Source organism: Hakea prostrata, chromosome 4 (genome assembly GCF_041222555.1).
Source record: "Hakea prostrata isolate BN-2017 chromosome 4, UWA_Hpros_2, whole genome shotgun sequence".
NCBI classification, from domain to species: Eukaryota; Viridiplantae; Streptophyta; class Magnoliopsida; order Proteales; family Proteaceae; genus Hakea; species Hakea prostrata.
Window position 1 is genome coordinate 8,508,921 of NC_142603.1, and position 17,323 is coordinate 8,526,243.

At 39.8% G+C, this 17,323-nt stretch overlaps 1 protein-coding gene across 1 annotated transcript in view; it reads right to left on the bottom strand.

Moving 5' to 3' along the window:
- LOC149017611 (uncharacterized) overlaps positions 1 to 17,323 on the bottom strand; it is an 81,707-nt gene that overhangs the window by 27,048 nt on the left and 37,336 nt on the right. Inside the window, exons 10-13 of the mRNA XM_089153023.1 lie at positions 2,643 to 2,724; positions 2,467 to 2,519; positions 2,288 to 2,386; positions 983 to 2,215 (exon numbers count right to left, since the gene is read on the bottom strand). Of these exons, the coding sequence (XP_089009149.1) occupies positions 983 to 2,215; positions 2,288 to 2,386; positions 2,467 to 2,519; positions 2,643 to 2,724 (1,467 nt within the window). The remainder of the gene's footprint in view (positions 1 to 982; positions 2,216 to 2,287; positions 2,387 to 2,466; positions 2,520 to 2,642; positions 2,725 to 17,323) is intronic.

Consider the following 17,323-nt stretch of genomic DNA (forward strand, 5'->3'; position numbering starts at 1 on the left):
CCCTTAGGACAGAAGGCCAGCCCCGGGTGCCGCATGGCCTGGGAGCTGTTTTGGGACCAATTTTCAGGCTATTTCGGGCCTGCTGACCCTGGTTACATCATGCTTACCCCTTTTCTTTCTATTGGTGCATTAAAAATTAACATTTGGGCATCAGTGCTTCGGCAGGAACGTTGTCAACTTGGTGCCCTCAACCACCATGGGCCACCTTGACAACTATGATTGGTTACCCATTTGGGTTTGGTGCAACAGCTGAGTGGCTAAGCAGTCTGCTATCATTGCATTAGCCAAAAGCATTACACAAGATGTACCATGTGATACAATTCAGAGAGAAAACTATAAGCCTCCAAACTGTACATTTATGTATGTGTGGTGCATTATCCCATGTGTCATGTATGCAGACGTGTTAAAGCAAGAGTAGTTTTAATAAACAGAGACAGAAAAATCAATTGCAGAAGTACATATATTTGTCAGTTTTATGAAACCAGAGCCAACGAAAAAGCAGAACCAGAGGTGAAGGAGAAGAAGATGAGGCAGAGGGAAAGTTGCGTGGGATAGCTCTCCCCCTCAAGTGCTGTTTCATCAAAAGCTGAAAGAATCCAGATCTAGGATACTTGTTACACTCAATAATCAATATAATGGAAAAGGAAATTAATCTCCCTAAGTGTAGCTTGCTAGTCAAACTACATAACAATAAGGTGCAGAAAATAGAAAGTTTAAAAACCATATGTGATTCACATGAGTCAAGGCTGTGGGTCATAACCCGAGTGGACCCACATGGTACACAAGGGTTATGTTTCTTCCCTTACATAGTATTTGTTAACAATATTCACTCTAGAAATTCGGGGATGATAACTGCAGCCACTACACCAAAACTTCAGAACATATAGAATACAAGGTGCTAGTAAACTGAAAGAACAAAAAACTTACACAGACAAATAATAGTACAGACTGACATCATATCTATTGATCAATTGAAACGGACCTTAAGTTCTGATGCCTCAGCCCAGTCCCAGGAAGGATCTGCAGAAGAAACTAGTAACGTTGACAACTGCCCAGGTGTGACCCTCTCCCCAATAACATTACCTTGCAAGTTCAGTTGAGAAGACAAGCACACACGGAGGAACTTTAGAGCATGCCTTCTGTGAAAGGCATCCATGCCAGGAGTCTTCTGCATGACAGCAGCTACAGCTGGATATATACAACGATCCAAAGGTATTAAAAATGGAGTTGATGGCTCAAATGTAAAAACAAGTCGAAGCCCATGCTCAGGGTTCTCTTTACACTCTAGTGCAATGGGTTCTTTGAGAAAACGTCTATTCAAGCCACCAAGTTTGCCAAGAAGTTGCAGAGCTTTGGCACCCCAAGGATAGGGTGCTGGCCTCAAGTGTGACCATAAAGCTAAGATCACTTCCGACATGACATTTGCCATAATCATTTCCAAGAAATCAGGAATTAATCTATCGATCCAATTCTCAAGTGTCTTTAGACCTAAGCTTACAAGGTCATTGCTTCCTTTTAGAGTCAAAATCAAAGGCTTCATAAGAAGATGAAGGTAAGGCAACAAAGAACTTAGACGGCCTGGCAAAATTAAGCAAAGCTCCAGCACAAGGTCCCTCATGTCTTCCCCAGTAGGCCCATCTACCATAGCTAGTAACATACTTAGGCAGGGTTGCAGTGTAGGAATCAGGTCTCGCAACAAAAGTTCAAATTCCCCCCCTGCAAGTGCACGGAAAACTTTACGAAGAAGTTGCATATAACCAAGTGGCCTTTCAACTTGAACAGCATTCTTCATGCAAACCTCCACGATAACAGGCACATGAGGTTGTAGAATTTGTTCACAATCTGAAGGTGCCTTAGAAACAGCGCCAAATAACAACCCAAAAAGATGCAACACAAGTTTTGCTGCTGGTGTATCTGGATGTTTCAGAAAATCAAGCTTGCTACCGACAAGAAAATTGATCAAAACATCTGCAAAGTGCCGAAAAACCTTTGGCAATCGCAGAAGGATTGCAAATATCTGAAGCAGATGACAGTTTCTGATCATGCACTCAAAAAGTTCAGGCATGCACAGATAAAACACATCCATAAGATTTTGTGGCTCCATGATAGATAAAATTTGAGAAAAAAGGTGAAGCAACTCCTTTTCTTCGTTTTTCCCTTTGAAGAGGGCTAAGCATTGGACACCACTTGTCAGGACACCAGAGGCCATCAAAACCTACCAAAGAAAGATTTACGGAGTAATGTCTACAATATATACAGATGGAAGCCATAAGATTGTTGTTAGTACCTCATCTTCTCTCATCCCCTTAAACGCTTGAGGAACTGGCAAGTTTGATGATGGGGAGACCTGCATTTGATGATGTGCTCCATGTGCTGATTGTGAAACCTGAAGCAAGAGAAGTGCTATGGGAGATTATGAAGTAGATGTCTGCACATCTGGAACTGCACAATTAGACAATTGCAAACCTGTGTACGTGATAAATGACAATAAGTGATGCTCCAAATTATTGTCTTTGTTCCTGAAGCAGTGATTTTTATAGTTAGTCATGAAAATCTGTAGCCAACGTTTCATATTAGAATTTGATTTAAAAATAAGAAATCAATAGTATGGAATGGGGAGCCAAAGAAAATGTTATCATTACCAACAACCAATGTCTTAATTAGATGTTTACAATCACTGACTTTCACAGAGTGCTCCAGAGGAACCCGCAGATTTAAAACTCCCTGCAACAATATAAATTTTAGAGCAACTGAATCAACATGTAAACATGGACTTTGCTCCATAGGACTATCATTCTAGAAAAGAAAACAAATTGGTATTTGTTGGGGAATCAACCTAACTACCCCTAGGATATTGACTTGCGAATTGACCCATCTAAGGTCTTTTGATTATAACAAACACATATATCCATGCACTAACCATCTACTTATGTATTTAAGATAAGCATAGTCATACACAAACATCCATACTCAAGTAGAGGGTGTATTTTGCATAGAAGCTGTCCCAAAAAAACAGATTCCAAATCTATGAGGACCAAAGGCCTTGAAGACTAAGAAATGGACTTCGCCACATGCAAGCACCTATTGAAGACTCAAGACTGCTGAAGAAACTTCGCTATAATTCCATGTCTTTATTTATGGAAAGTGGCACATTGATTGCATGGAAAATGAAGTCAGGGCATTTTAGGAAACCAACCACATGGCCGAAGGGGAAATTAGCTCACTCCTTAGGGGGTGTAAACCAAATTCTCCACATGCCCTTGGAAACCCCAGAAACTCCATTGGGTCTGCACATCAGTCGAAGTGGTTTGTTTCGTCCAAAACGATATGAAATTTTGGTCGAAACCATACGAAATTTCATATCGATTCCGCCAGTTTCAAGCGATACCGCAAGTGGAGATTTCAACCCTAAACTCCATTTTTCTCATTTCTCTTGCATTCTACCCTCATTACACCTCATTTAGCAACTGCTTTGCATTCCTTTTCCAATCTTGCTCCTCCATTGTTGGGATGTTAGGAATCGAACAAGGTAACAAAGTTCTCCATTTTTTTTTATTTTGTTTTGTTTATAGCTCAAATCAACTTAGGATTGTTGTCAAATTAAAGTATGTATAGTCTAGAGTGTTGATCTAGACTTTGAGGTGTCAAAAATAATTTTTTGTTCTTCCTAATATTTTTGTATTTTTCTGTTATTAAAAATTCTTTTGTAAACTATATATATATTGCTAAAAATGTACAAGTATACTTTTATAATAGATGTATAAGCTTCAAATTAATGTATGTGAGTCACCATATCGCTATGATTTTTAATCAAAATTTTTGTTTTTAATTATTTATTTTTATTATTAGAAAGACATTTAAATAAATTTAAAAATATTTAAATATCAAATAAAGGCTAATTAATTTCTATTTTAAATTAAAAATAGGAAAGTATTAATGGAAGCATGAATGTAATTTTTGGAGCATGTTGTGGAGCTTTTTAAGATATTTAGTGTGTATTTATATATTTTTAAATTATTTAGATATTAAAAAATACTAATTAATCTTTGTTTTATATTTAAAAAAAGTTGCTCCATATTAGAAGCATGTATGTCATTTTTGGAGCATATTATGGAGCTTTAAAAAACTTAGTGTGTATTTCTTGTATCAGGCACTCTCTTTCAAAAATGTCAGACCTAGCTTGGCAATACGAGAGGCCACTGACAACTGATAGGTAGAAGAGTGAGTTTAATTACTACAAAAAACAAATAGGAGGAGGTGGGGCCATTAGACTAAAGATGCATCTAGCTAGGGAAATAGGGATGTAGTAGGATGTCAAAGGGTGCCCTCAAAGGCCAAGAAGGCAATGCCCTCATACTTGGCTGGGGGAAAGCAAAAGAGTAAGGAGAAAAGAACACAAAGGGAGGAGTTCGAGGATGCATGCATAGATGACCTTCCAGAGCCAGGAGAGCATGATTTTGATTTAGAGAAGCCAATAGAGTATGGATGTGACCCTAACCAGAGTCCATAGAGATTAGGAGGGCGATGAGGATGAACAGGGAGCAGGCGAGGGTTGATGACATGAGGAGCCAGTAAAGGATATGGGTTGTGGGTCCTTTAGAGAGCCAACAGGTATGGGAGGCACACAAAGCTCCCAAGTCCCTATAAGGAGGAATCAGAGTGTGAGGGAGGAGATTCCTATCCCACGGGCCCCAACAAGGGGTCGAGCTTCATCAGCACATCCTATAGATCCGGGTCTTGAGATTCTTCATAATGATCTGGCCCTACTTAGGAGGCCTAAGCACGAACAAAGAAAGTTAAAGCACTTGTGGGGGAGTGTGAAGGAGAAAGGGGGGATGGCTTTCTCCAAATGGGTTATGTACCATAGTATTCCAGCATATACAATCCAAGGTCCCTACTATAGCGATATAATTGAGGAGATAGGCAGGGCTGGGAGTGGTGTACAAGGGCCCACCCCACATAAGATATATAATGTCTATTGGCCTAAGCATAAACAGGACTTGAATGAGTACATTAATGGATTAAAGCCCGTGTGGGCTTATTAGGGAGTGACTATGATGGTTGATGGTTGGACCAATTCCACTAGATAGTTTATCATCAATTTCATGTTGAATTGTGATGGGAAGACAGTGTTCCTTAAGTCAGTAGATGCATCCAATGAGAAGAAGGATGCAAAATACATTTACAAATTATTAAAGCAAGTGGTGAAAGAGGTTGGAGTGGAGAATGTGATCCAAATTGTGACTGATAATGGCTCTAACTAAAAGAAAGATGAGTTGAAGATGCAAGAGAACCCCAAGTATCAAAACATGCTTATTCTTCTATTACTAATTTTCATTTTTAAATACATATATTACATTACATATACACTTTATGGTTTTGTATTAATGCTTTGATGGACAGATGTACGCTCTTTTGGACTTTATGTGCTGCTCACTGCATTGACCTAATGCTAAAGAACATGGGGGAAGGTCAAGCTTGTGAAGAAGACCGTGGAGAGAGCCCGACAAGTTAGCACCTTCATTTATAACCACACATACGCACTAACGATGATGAGGGACAAGTGTCAAGGTGACATAGTGAGGGAACGTGGAAAAGGCTTGGCTTGGTTCCACAGAAAAAGGATTAGGTAGTGTTTCTTTTCCATAATGGTAATGTTGGCATCAATTGACATGGTAGATATATATAAACTACTTTGTAAAAAGTACAGTAGCATGGAAGTCTAGCAAGCATATTGTTGTAATGTGAGGAATTGCTCCTCTAAAAGTATATATATTCACAAGACCCCAATAGGGTATTTATAGTTACAACCTAGTTAAGTCCTATACTAAGTAGGAAAAGGAAATATAGAAATAAAACTCTAGACTTATGAAGAAACATAATCCTATTCTAATTAGGAAACCTTAGTCCATGTTTTCAACACTCCCCCTCAAGTTTGAGCATAAATATTTATCATGCCTAACTTGCTCATAATGTAATTTAATATCTTCGTGCTCAAGCTCCTTGTGAGCACATCAACCCGTTGCTCGTTTGAAGTAACAAAGGTGATATGGATCAGCCCAGCTTCAAGCTTCTCTTTGATGAAATGTCTGTCAATCTCCACATGCTTAGTCCTATCATGTTGTACTGGGTTATGAGCTATGTTGATTGCTGACTTACTATCTGAGTATAATTGTTTAGGAACTTCCAAATCTGTCCCAACCTCTTGAAGCAGCCCTTTAAGCCATAGTACCTCACAAATGCCTTAAGCAATCGCCCTAAACTCGGCCTCGGCACTGGACCGCGCAACTACAGCCTGTTTCTTATTTCTCCAAGTCATAAGGTTACCTCCCACATATACACAATTCCCAGAGGTAGACCTCCTGACATCTGGACATCCTGCCCAATCTGCATCTGTATATGCCTTAATCTTCAAATGTCCATGAGCTGAAATTAAAATTCCTTTTCCTGGAATAGTCTTCAAGTATCTCAAAATCCGATACACTGCATCCAAATGTGAGGAATAGGGATCATGCATATACTGGCTAACAAGATTAACTGCAAATGTGATGTCAGGGTCTAGTGTGAGATAGATAGATCAACTTTCCCACTAATTTTTGATACCTTATCTTGTCAGCTGGTTCTCCTTCCTTTGCCTTCAAGTGTAGGTTAGGCTCAATAGGAGTCTCAGGCAGCTTACATCCTAGCATTCCAATTTCCTCAAGAAGATCCAATGTATACTTCCTCTGGGATAAAGATACACCACTAGTAGAATATGCTAACTCTAAACCTAGGAAATATCTTAGTTTTCCCATATCTTTGATCTAAAATTCAGTTCCCAAAAAAGTCTTTAATGCTGAAATCTCATCCTCACTACTGCCTGTGATCACAATATCATCCACATATACTAAAAGTATAGTAGTGTGGCAACCATCTCTTTTAATAAACAAAGTGTGGTCTGCATTGCTCTGCTTATAGCCATTAGATATCATTGCCTTATGGAACCTTCCAAACCACGCTCTTGGAGATTGCTTCAGCCCATATAAAGCCCTCTTTAACTTGCACACTTTCCTATAAGCCTCTGTAGTAGAATACCCGGGTGGTATATCCATATATACCTCTTCTTGGAGTTCTCCATGCAAAAATGCATTCTTCACGTCTAATTGTTGTAAACTCCACCCTTTATTAATTGCACATGAAATAATAGTACGAATTGTATTCATCTTGGCAACAAGGGCAAATGTCTCCAGGTAGTTAACGCCATAAGTCTGAGTGAAACCTTTGGCCACCAATCTTACCTTGTACCTTTCAACAGTCCCATCTACCTCGTACTTGATCACAAACACCCATTTGCACCCAATAGTCTACTTTCCTATGGGCAAAGTCACCAAGTCCCACGTTTTGTTTTTTTTTCAGAGCTTGCACTTCCTCATCCATAGCTTCTTTCCAGTTTGAGTGAGATAATGCCTCCTGCCAAGTGTTAGGAATAGAAGTAGAGGACAAAGAGGAAATAAAACTTTGAAAATCTGGAGATAGAGACTGATATGAAACATAATTGGAAATAGGATGTTTGGTGCAAGTTCGAGGCTGCTTCCTTAATGCAATTGGTAAGTCTAAAGTAGGATTAGAAGAAGGGTCAAAGAAAGACTCACCTGGAGGAACGGATTGTTCAGGGCTAGGAACCAAAGCTTTTGACTGGCTTGGTTCAGAAGGGGTCACTTGTTGCTTTTTTTTATAGGTCTTCAGAGGTCTAGTCTCCCCCTGTATATCATCCACCAGCTGTTCTTGTCCGGTCATTCCATTTTCCAAAGGAGGATCATCTGTAGGAATCTCAGGAGAAATATCGAAAGGAGGAATCAACATTAGAACCTCTTCACTAAAACTCTCCCCCTGAAGAGGTGTAGGGGAAAAAAGGGAATTTGTTCCTGGAACACAACATCCATAGAGACAAAAAAACGACGAGAACTAGGATGATAGCACTTATACCCCTTCTGTGTAGGAGGATAACCCAAGAGAATGCACTTTAACCCACGAGGATCTAACTTTCCATGAACATGGTGGTTCCAAACAAAGGCAACACATCCAAATACCTTAGGTGAGACTGTAAAGACTGCTGTACCTAAAAGAACCTCAAGGGGACAGCGTTGGTCTAAGACTCGGGAAAGCATTCGGTTAATTAGATATGCCGCAGTAAGAACGGCTTCACCCCAAAACCGAAGAGGCACATGCATAGAAAACATAAGGGAACGTGCTACCTCAAGTAGATGTCTATTCTTGCGTTTGGCAACCCCATTTTGAGGTGGAGTGTTGACGCAACTAGTTTGGTATATGATGCCATGGTTTGCTAAGTAGGAAGGGAATGCGCCACCCAAGTACTCAGTTCCGTTATCCGTATGAAGGATTTTGATTGTCGCCCCAAACTGAGTCCTAATCATATTATGAAAATTTTGAAAGCACGAGAAAACGTCAATTTTTTTATGAAGTAAACCCATGTGGTCCTAGTACAACAGTCGATAAAAGTAACAAACCATCTATAACCAGATACAGACACGGTCAGAGAAGGACCCCACACATCAGAGTGAATGACTGAAAAAGGAATTTTACTACGATTATCTGAAATAGGGTAAAGATGCCTGGTCTGTTTGGCCAAAATACATGCCTCAGAATAAAAATCATTTAAATTGCACCTTTTAATTAGATCAGGAAATAATTTGGACAAAATAGGTAAAGGAACGTGTCCAAGACGACTATGCCACTGTAATAAGGTAAAAAGTGCAGGGAAGGTGGAACTAGAGATCGTAGAAAAAGTTGATGGGGACCCATCCATTAAGTAGAGCCCCCCTTTCTGTCTACCACTGCCAATCGTAAGCCTTGTTTCCAGGTCCTGAAACACACAATGAGAAGGAAAGAAAGTTATTTTGCAGTTCATATCACGAGTAAGGCTACTAATAGATAAAAGATTAGCCGAAAACTTAGGAACATGCATGACATTAGATAAGGTAAGAGAAGGCGAACAGATAATAGATCCTTTCCCAGAGATAGGGGAGAGAGACCCATCAGCCATTCGAACATCCTGAGAAATAGGGACAGATGAATAAGTATGAAACAAAGTAAATGAGTCTATCATATGCTCGGTTGCCCCAAAGTCGATTACCCAGGAGGGATAAGTCAAATTGACATTGTGACAACCAAAAATACATGTGGGGATTTGTGGATCAACAGAGGGATCAATGACAAAGGCTATACTCGTACTGGAAGTCTATACTAGAGAAGATGAGTCAAGTCTGGACATCAATTGGCGAAGGTGTTGGAGCTCATTTGAGGAAAGAGGTGTTGGAGTACTCAGGGTGTCAGAACTGGCTTGATTTGCAGATGTTTGATTGCTGCCCTTGATTCCATTTCTACCTCCTAGACGGGAATTTGTTGGACGTCCATGCAACTTCCAACACTTGTCCTTTGTATGACGTTCTTTTCCACAATACTCGCACTTTACTGGAGGGCGAAAATTACCAGAACTAGATTTATTATTGCCATAACCAACCACCAATGCAAATCTATCAGATGTTTGAGTATGTACCATAGCTGTCCTTCGACTGTCCTCGGTATCTACCATGGCATAGGCTTGAGCTAGAGAAGGGAAAGTCTCTCTTGAAAGGATCTATGCGCGAATTTGATCAAATTCTATATTCAATCTTGCCAAAAAATCATAAACTCTCTGTTTATCTTCCCATTGTTGGTAGGCAATAGCATCTTCAGCATTCTTCGGTGTAAACTTCCCATAGAAATCTAAAGCCTGGTAATATCCTTGAAGAGTGTTATAGTACTGAGAAAGAGGAAGGTCCTTCTGCTGTAACTGATTGATTTTCCGTCTAATTTCAAAGCACAGTGCATCATTGCCAACTCTGGAGTATGTAACTTTCCAAATAGTTGCCGCATCAGGAAGGAGGAGATTACTCTCTGCTATGCTAGATTCAATGGAGTTGATGAGAAAACCCATGATCAAGCATTCATTTGTATACCACTTGGAAAGTTGCAGACCAGGTGTGGAAAGTTTTGTAGAAGTCCCATCAAGATGGCCAGTAAGACCACGAGCACCAACAGTTAGGGAAACTGAACGAAACCATCTAAGATAATTTGTCCCATTAAGTTTCACAGTGGTTATCTGAAGCGGAGAAAACTCACAATCCTTATGAATGAAACACATGGGAGACTCTTCAGATGTACCAGATAAAGGAGATATGGGATCAACCATAATTGCAAGGAGAAATTAAAAAAGTCCCTGAACTTTTTCAAATTTTACGAAAAAGTCCCTAAAACTGTTGCAAATTGCCAAAAAAATCCCTTAACTTTTTCAAAATTACGAAAAAGTCCCTGAAATATTTTCAAAATTACTCCCACTAATTCACGTGAAAAGTATCTCCTCAATATACCTCCAATTGGTATATTGTTGAATCAAAGTACACTAGGAAATTTCCAAGAAAGACTAGAGGAACACAATCGGTCCACTTAAATACCAGACTCCTTAGACAAAATTTTCCTAGACATGCACTTAATCACCTAATATACAGTTCTAGGATACCCGAAAAGAAAACAAACACATGAATAGCGACTTCAAAAAAAATTTCTACAGCGACCTCGTAAGATAAAAACAAAACATTGCTCTGATACCATGTTGTAATGTGAGGAATTGCTCCTCTAAAAGTATATATTCACAAGACCCCAATAGGGTATTTATAGTTACAACCTAGTTAAGTCCTATACTAAGTAGGAAAAGGAAATATAGAAATAAAACTCTAGACTTATGAGGAAACATAATCCTATTCTAATTAGAAAACCTTAGTCCATATTTTCAACAATATTTAAGCTTAAACCACAAGAGCAATAGAAGTAGAAACAAGAAGAGTGGGACTAAGAAGAGTTGGTGGCGGCTGCCATCTTCTCTTCCTTTCCCTCTTGTCAATCAGTGGCGGCTGCCATCCTATCTTCCTTCGAACCTAAATGGCTTTTTTAGGTCCAATTCCATCCATTTCTGTTGAGGCAATTCTTACTTGTTCATCGGGAACTGATCTAGCTCCTGAGATACATGACATTCTTGTTTTATAATTTATAAGCACAAGCGATGGATGAGCTTCCCTTACTTTTAAATAGCTTGTTGAGGAGCTTTCTCCCTTCCTATAGGATCTAAAGATTCAAAACAAGGATACAAATAAGGTAAAACATTTCGGCAAAATTCGGCGAATTTCACTAGTTCGGTGAGTAGCGAACCAAAACACTCACCGAAAATGGAAATTACTCAATCTTGCGAGAAAATCGCCGGAAAGTCATCGAACCAGCGAAATATCGGCGATAATCGCCATTGAACCTGAGAAATGTTATGGGAGACGGAAATATTTCACCAACTTGACTCTTTTGCTTCTCTTCTGATCGTATTTGCTCGTCGTCGCACGAATACTAGTTTCTCCGTTTTGAGCTCGTTGGTGAGGTCCAAATCTTTTCTTTGAAGTTTGAGGAGAAGATGAGTGCCATCAACAGTCTCTTCTCACAATCATCTCTTCTCTTCTGATCTGAAAAATAAAAGTCACTTTTGCTTCCATCACTGATGACCGAACTTCCCAAGTGAAGAAGATGAAGATGAGTTATTTCACTATTTTGGCATATCTCTGACTATGAGTTACGTTGGCATTTGAGCCACAGACGCGGTACTTGTAGAACCATGGAATTGAAAAAAAAAATTAAAAAATGACCAAAAGTAAACATGACTGGACTAGTTGACTATTATATATTATTTTTTTATTTTTTTAAACTTTACACTAACTTTTTGCAGGATATGTCATTATTTTATTATTTTTTATAACTTTGCACTGACATTTTGCAGGATATGTCATATATATTATATACATTTTATATTTTTTTACACTTTGAACTGACATTTGGCAGGGTATATGTCAACGCGAGATTTTTCCAGTTCGCCTGGTTCACCAGGTAGCGAACCAGCGAACTCGGGCGAGATTTCGTACCTTGGATACAAGTAGCATAAACACCATATTTTCTGTACCATCCAACCATGCATGTTTGCTTAATAGCTTATACATTTATAAAAACATCCTTGGCAAGCTCACCCGCCACCATTGCTCCCCGATGTTGGACCACATCAGGAAAAAGCTCCAGCTCTGGAAAGGAAAGCTTCTCTCCTTTGCAGGTAGGGTGGTGCTTATTAGATCGGTTCTTCAATCTTCCTATCTTTACTAGTGTGGAATTTTCTCCCTTCCAAAATCCTCTATCCACAACATGGAATCCCTCTTTTGCGCCTTCCTCTAGAAAGGCCGGGAATCCTCCCAATTCCTCCACCCTATTAGCTGGTCCGATACCTGCTGCCCTACCTCTGAAGGAGGCCTTGGCATCCAATGCATCATGGATGTCAACATAGCATGCCTTCTGAAACTCATTTAGAAAATTGCCTCAAAGCAAGACTCCATCTGAGTTTATTGGGTCTACTCCTATCTTCTTAAATTGGACTCCATCTGGACCTCCCCTATCCCCTCTAACCCTTCCTGGGTCTGAAGAAAGCTCCTCCTTCTCCGTCTTAGGGCCTTGCCAGCTATCACTACCCTAGTATCTTTTGGATCCTCCACCTCTTTTTGGCTTGATCTATGGCATCCGATGGGCATTTTGTACTCTCTTCTCGGTTCCCGTTTGCTAGAGACACCATCCTATCTTCAGTCATCTTTAATGGTTCTTGGTCCCCCTTCCCCCACCCCAACCTCATGCATGTCTGGGATTCCCTTCCTCCCCTCTCGCCCTCTGCTTCTGATATCACCATATGGCTTCCTTCTCCCACCAAATCCTTCACTACCTCTTCAATTTGGAACCTCATCCGTCCCCCATCTCCCTGTCTCCCCTGGGCCCCCTAGTCTAATTCAAAGGCCATATCCCTCATCATTCCCTTACCCTTTGGAGAGCCCTCAACTTAGCCCTCCCCACCCAATCCCCCTAATAGCCAGTTCATCTTGTTTGACCCTACTTGCATTTTCAGTGGGAAAGATTCAGAGAACTTAGATCACCTTTTTTTCTCTTGCCCTTCCTCCCGCTCGCTTAAGTCCTTAGCCATCTCCTCTATTTGGCCTTGGTCGAGGTGCCCTCGAGGTTTTGCTAGTGATTGAAATTCTTAAGAATCTTTTCGAGTTCCTCTATTTGTGACCAAGTAGGAAAAGCTAGTCTTTGGTGCCACCATCCACCACTTGTGGTGAGAGAGCAACCTCAGGAGATATGGACCTCCAAATCTTGCCCCTTAGACTTGATTTGGAAGGTCATCTGTTTTGGTGTCTCTTCTAGGCTTTCGTCTCTTCCCCACCCCCCTGTGGCAGACTCTAGGACTAAGCTTATTGTTAAATCCTGGGGACACTCCACTACCTTGCAATCCTCTTCTTGATCGGTTCCCCCCCCCTCTTTCCTCTTTTTGTGTCCTCTTGTTGTCGTTTTATATATATTTTATTCACCCAAAAAAAATTTATTATGATATACAACGCCTTATCAGCTCTGCTGTCTCCTCTGCCACATTTAGTGGTGGTTGAGTTCTACTAGGATTTCAACTCCATTAGAGTGTTTGTTCATATAATCTTCTATTTCTTGTTACCCAAGTAAGGGTATTTATGTAATAGTGTTCTTTCCACTTTATTATAAATAGAGGGCTTGAGATCACATTGATTTTCAAGCCATTCTACCATAATTGATAGTCTCAACATGGAATCAAAGCCAAAAATAGATTAGGGAAGAAAAAGAGAAGAGAGAAAAGAAAAAAAAGAGGGGAAGAACCTTGCTGCAACTTGTCTCCTCCATTGTTGCAACTACACCACCATCTCCTCCATTGTATGAGATTTCTACCGCTGCCACCCAATATGAGCCTTCCTCTTCCATCGCCTTCTTCTCGGTCTCTCGAACAATCGAACCCACCTCGAAAAAACCCCATCTGCTTCCTCTTCCAAATCTCTAACATAATCTACCCTGAAGAAAAAAAAACCCCATCTTTTTCTAACCCACCTATTAAAAACCCTATTGAACCGACCCAATTGACACCCTATTGACCCAATGAACCGAACCCAATGAACAGCCCATTGAACCAAAATCATGGACCAAACCAAACTAGGGTTCTAATTGTAAATTCATATATATGAAGGGGTCTCTTTTAAGAATCCATAGATTAACAAGGACCTATATGCAAATTATCCATCTTTACAGGGGTCTATCTGTAGGTATCCATATTTATAGGGGCCTATATGCAATTATCCATATTTCCAGGGGTCTATATGTGATTATCCATATGTTGGATTCTATTAGGAGTCTAATAAGAGTTTGTATAGGAGTTAAATTAGTGTTTGCATTCATGTAAAATTCTATTCCTTGTAATATTCTACTTTCCACTTATTTATAAATAGAGGGCTTGAGATCATGGATCAATAAGCCATTCTACTACAATCATTTATTTCAACATGGCATCAGAGCCTAAGTTCGATTGATATTCTTCAATTTTTTTCATTAAAACCCACCGCAGGAATTTTCTGCAATTGTAATACCGTCGTAGAGTTCTTTCTTCTGCAACAATTGCAGAATTTTTTCTACAACCATTGCAGGTTTTTTTCTGCAACTATCGCAGAAACTCAAATTCAGAAATTTTCTGCACTTATCGATCTCCAAAACCAAAAAAGAGGGAAAGGAAAGAAGAAGAGAAGAGGAACCCTGCTGATACCACCGCTGCTACAGCCGCTGCTATCGTCAAGAACCCTGCTGCTACCATCATCGCTCATCGGTGCTGCTCTCTCATTGCTTCCGCCATCGACCAAAGAAAGAAAAAAAAAGAAAGGAAGAGAAAGAATCGATCTGCTTCTAGCTTCCAGGGACTGTGAGTTATTTTCGATAATTTTCTTTCACCATCGCCTCTGCCTCTCTTTGATTTGCGATCTGTTTTAAGTCCCTCTCTTTGATTTCCTATCTGTTTTAAGCCAGGGACAATGATGAAATCCCTTTAAGCCCATCACTTCAATAAACCAGACCAGTCCTTTGGCCGAACCAGATTTTTCTCTTTTTCAAATTCCCAAACCAAATTTAGACCATATTTTGGTTCTCTTTGACCGAACCATATTATTATTTTTTTTTCTTTCTCTTCTTCTTCTAATCTACGATTCTATTAGAAAAAAAAAAAAAAAAAAAAAAAAAAAAAAAAGAAAGAAAGAAAGAAAGAAAGAAAGAGAAAAAAAGAAAAAAAAAAAGAAAGAAAGAAAGAAAGAAAGAAAGAAGAAGAAGGGAAAAAGGAGATTTGATCATATTATTGTTTGGCTATTGCATTCTGCGACATTTTAGTTTTTTTTCAAGGGGTGAAGACTAAAGAACTGCAGACAATTCTTTCAACATGGCAGCCACAAATGATACTACTGCACCCACTAGATCCGAATATTTTCCCACTCTTCATTCTCTTTCGGTAAGATTTGACGGCACAAATTACTTGATCTGGTCTCGATCTGCTTACCTGACTATTGCTGGAAGAGGACTAGTTGGATACATTACGGGCACCACTATCAAACCCACTACCGCAGGTGTTTTACAGGATAAATGGATATCAAATGACTCTTTTATTATGTCATTCCTTTTGAATTCCATGCATCCAAATATTGCCCGGGGTTACCTATTACTTGATCACCGCAGCCCAAATCCGGGAAGGCTACTACTTGAAACATATGGACAGTTGGGGAATGATGCACAGGTTTATGAGCTACGAAAGAAGCTTCATGAGACTACCCAAAAGGAACTAACTGTGGCCCACTATTATGCTGAGTTGTGATCTCTTTGGCAAGAGTTGGATCATTATGGGGATCATCACCCCACTAATCCAAAAGATTTGAGTATATGACTTCTTGGCAAGTTTGAACGTGGAGTACAATCAGATCAGAGTGCAAGTCTTAAGTCATTCTCCCTTTCCTACACTAGAACAGTCTTATGCTCTTGTTCAGTGTGAGGAAAGTCGTCGATTAGTCATGCTTCATACTCCTATTATGGAAAAATCAGCTTTACAGTCTGTTCGCACTAAATCTGATCCGGCTAAGGAGATTGTCAAGTGTGAGCACTATCACAAACCATATCATACCAAGGAAAATTGTTGGAAACTGCATGGGAAGCCTGCTGATTTTGAGCAAAAACGAGCACAAAGAAAGGGAAAACCAAAGGCTAATCTTTCTGAGACAATTTCCACCACACCCTCTGCAGACGTTGGTTTTTCACAGGAGGAGTTCGCTACTCTGCGACATATTCTGCAATCTTCTACTTCCGGTACAGCCTCGACCACTGCTTCCTCTACTACCCCTACCAACTCCTACCTTGCTACTTCCGGATCTGTCACGGGGAAGGAGATTGGACGTGGTAAATGGACTTTATTTGCTCGAGCCGATTGGAGGATCTACTTCTGCTTTGACTACATCTTCTAATCCGGTCCATTCAGTAATATCAGACCTTCATCAGTGGCACCGTAGGCTAGGTCATTCCCCTTTCAAATTTTGTCATTTTCTCTAGATTTGTTTTCCTGATACTTTTATCTTACCATTACAATTTCTTCCTTTCCAAGTTTCCCCATTGGGATTTCCTTTGTTATTATTTTCCCACGTGTAAAGCTACACGTGAGGGGGAGATTGAAGATGTCTACAATTCAATGCCTTTCATGTAGACTTCCTTATGTAGAATTTGATCTTTGTTACCTTTGAAAGTTTGTCCCTTACCTTCGGAATCTTCTACTTTGGAGATCTAACATTGCTATAGAGCTATCTTTTTGACTGTGCAGAACTTGATCTCTGTTAACCCTAGAGATTTGCCCCTTAACTTGACATCTTCCCTTCGGAGATCTAACCTTGCAAAAGATTTGTCGTTTGACCTTTGCAGAACTTGATCTCTCTTACCTTTGGAGATTGTCACTTATCTTGACAAATTTTCCCCTACCTTTGGAGATTGTCCCTTGGCAAACTTTCCCTTTAAAGATCTAACATTGCTACAAATCAAAAGTTTCACTTTGGCTGTCTTACCCTAGCAATTGTTACCCCAAAAGTATATTTTCCCTCAGATTTGCGCAGAAATTTAGTCTTCTCAACATTTGAAGATTCTACCTTTTTTCTTGGGCGTTCTTCCTTGGAAACATAAAGTTGCAATAAAGATGAGAACAAAGCAAATGGAAGTCTATAAGGCAGACGTAATCTATAAGTTTGAAGATCGACAGATGTTTTATACTCTTTTGGTCAAGTTGGGCATGACTAATATCTATACCTCAACTTGAGGGAGAGTGTTGGATTCTATTAGGAGTCTAATAAGA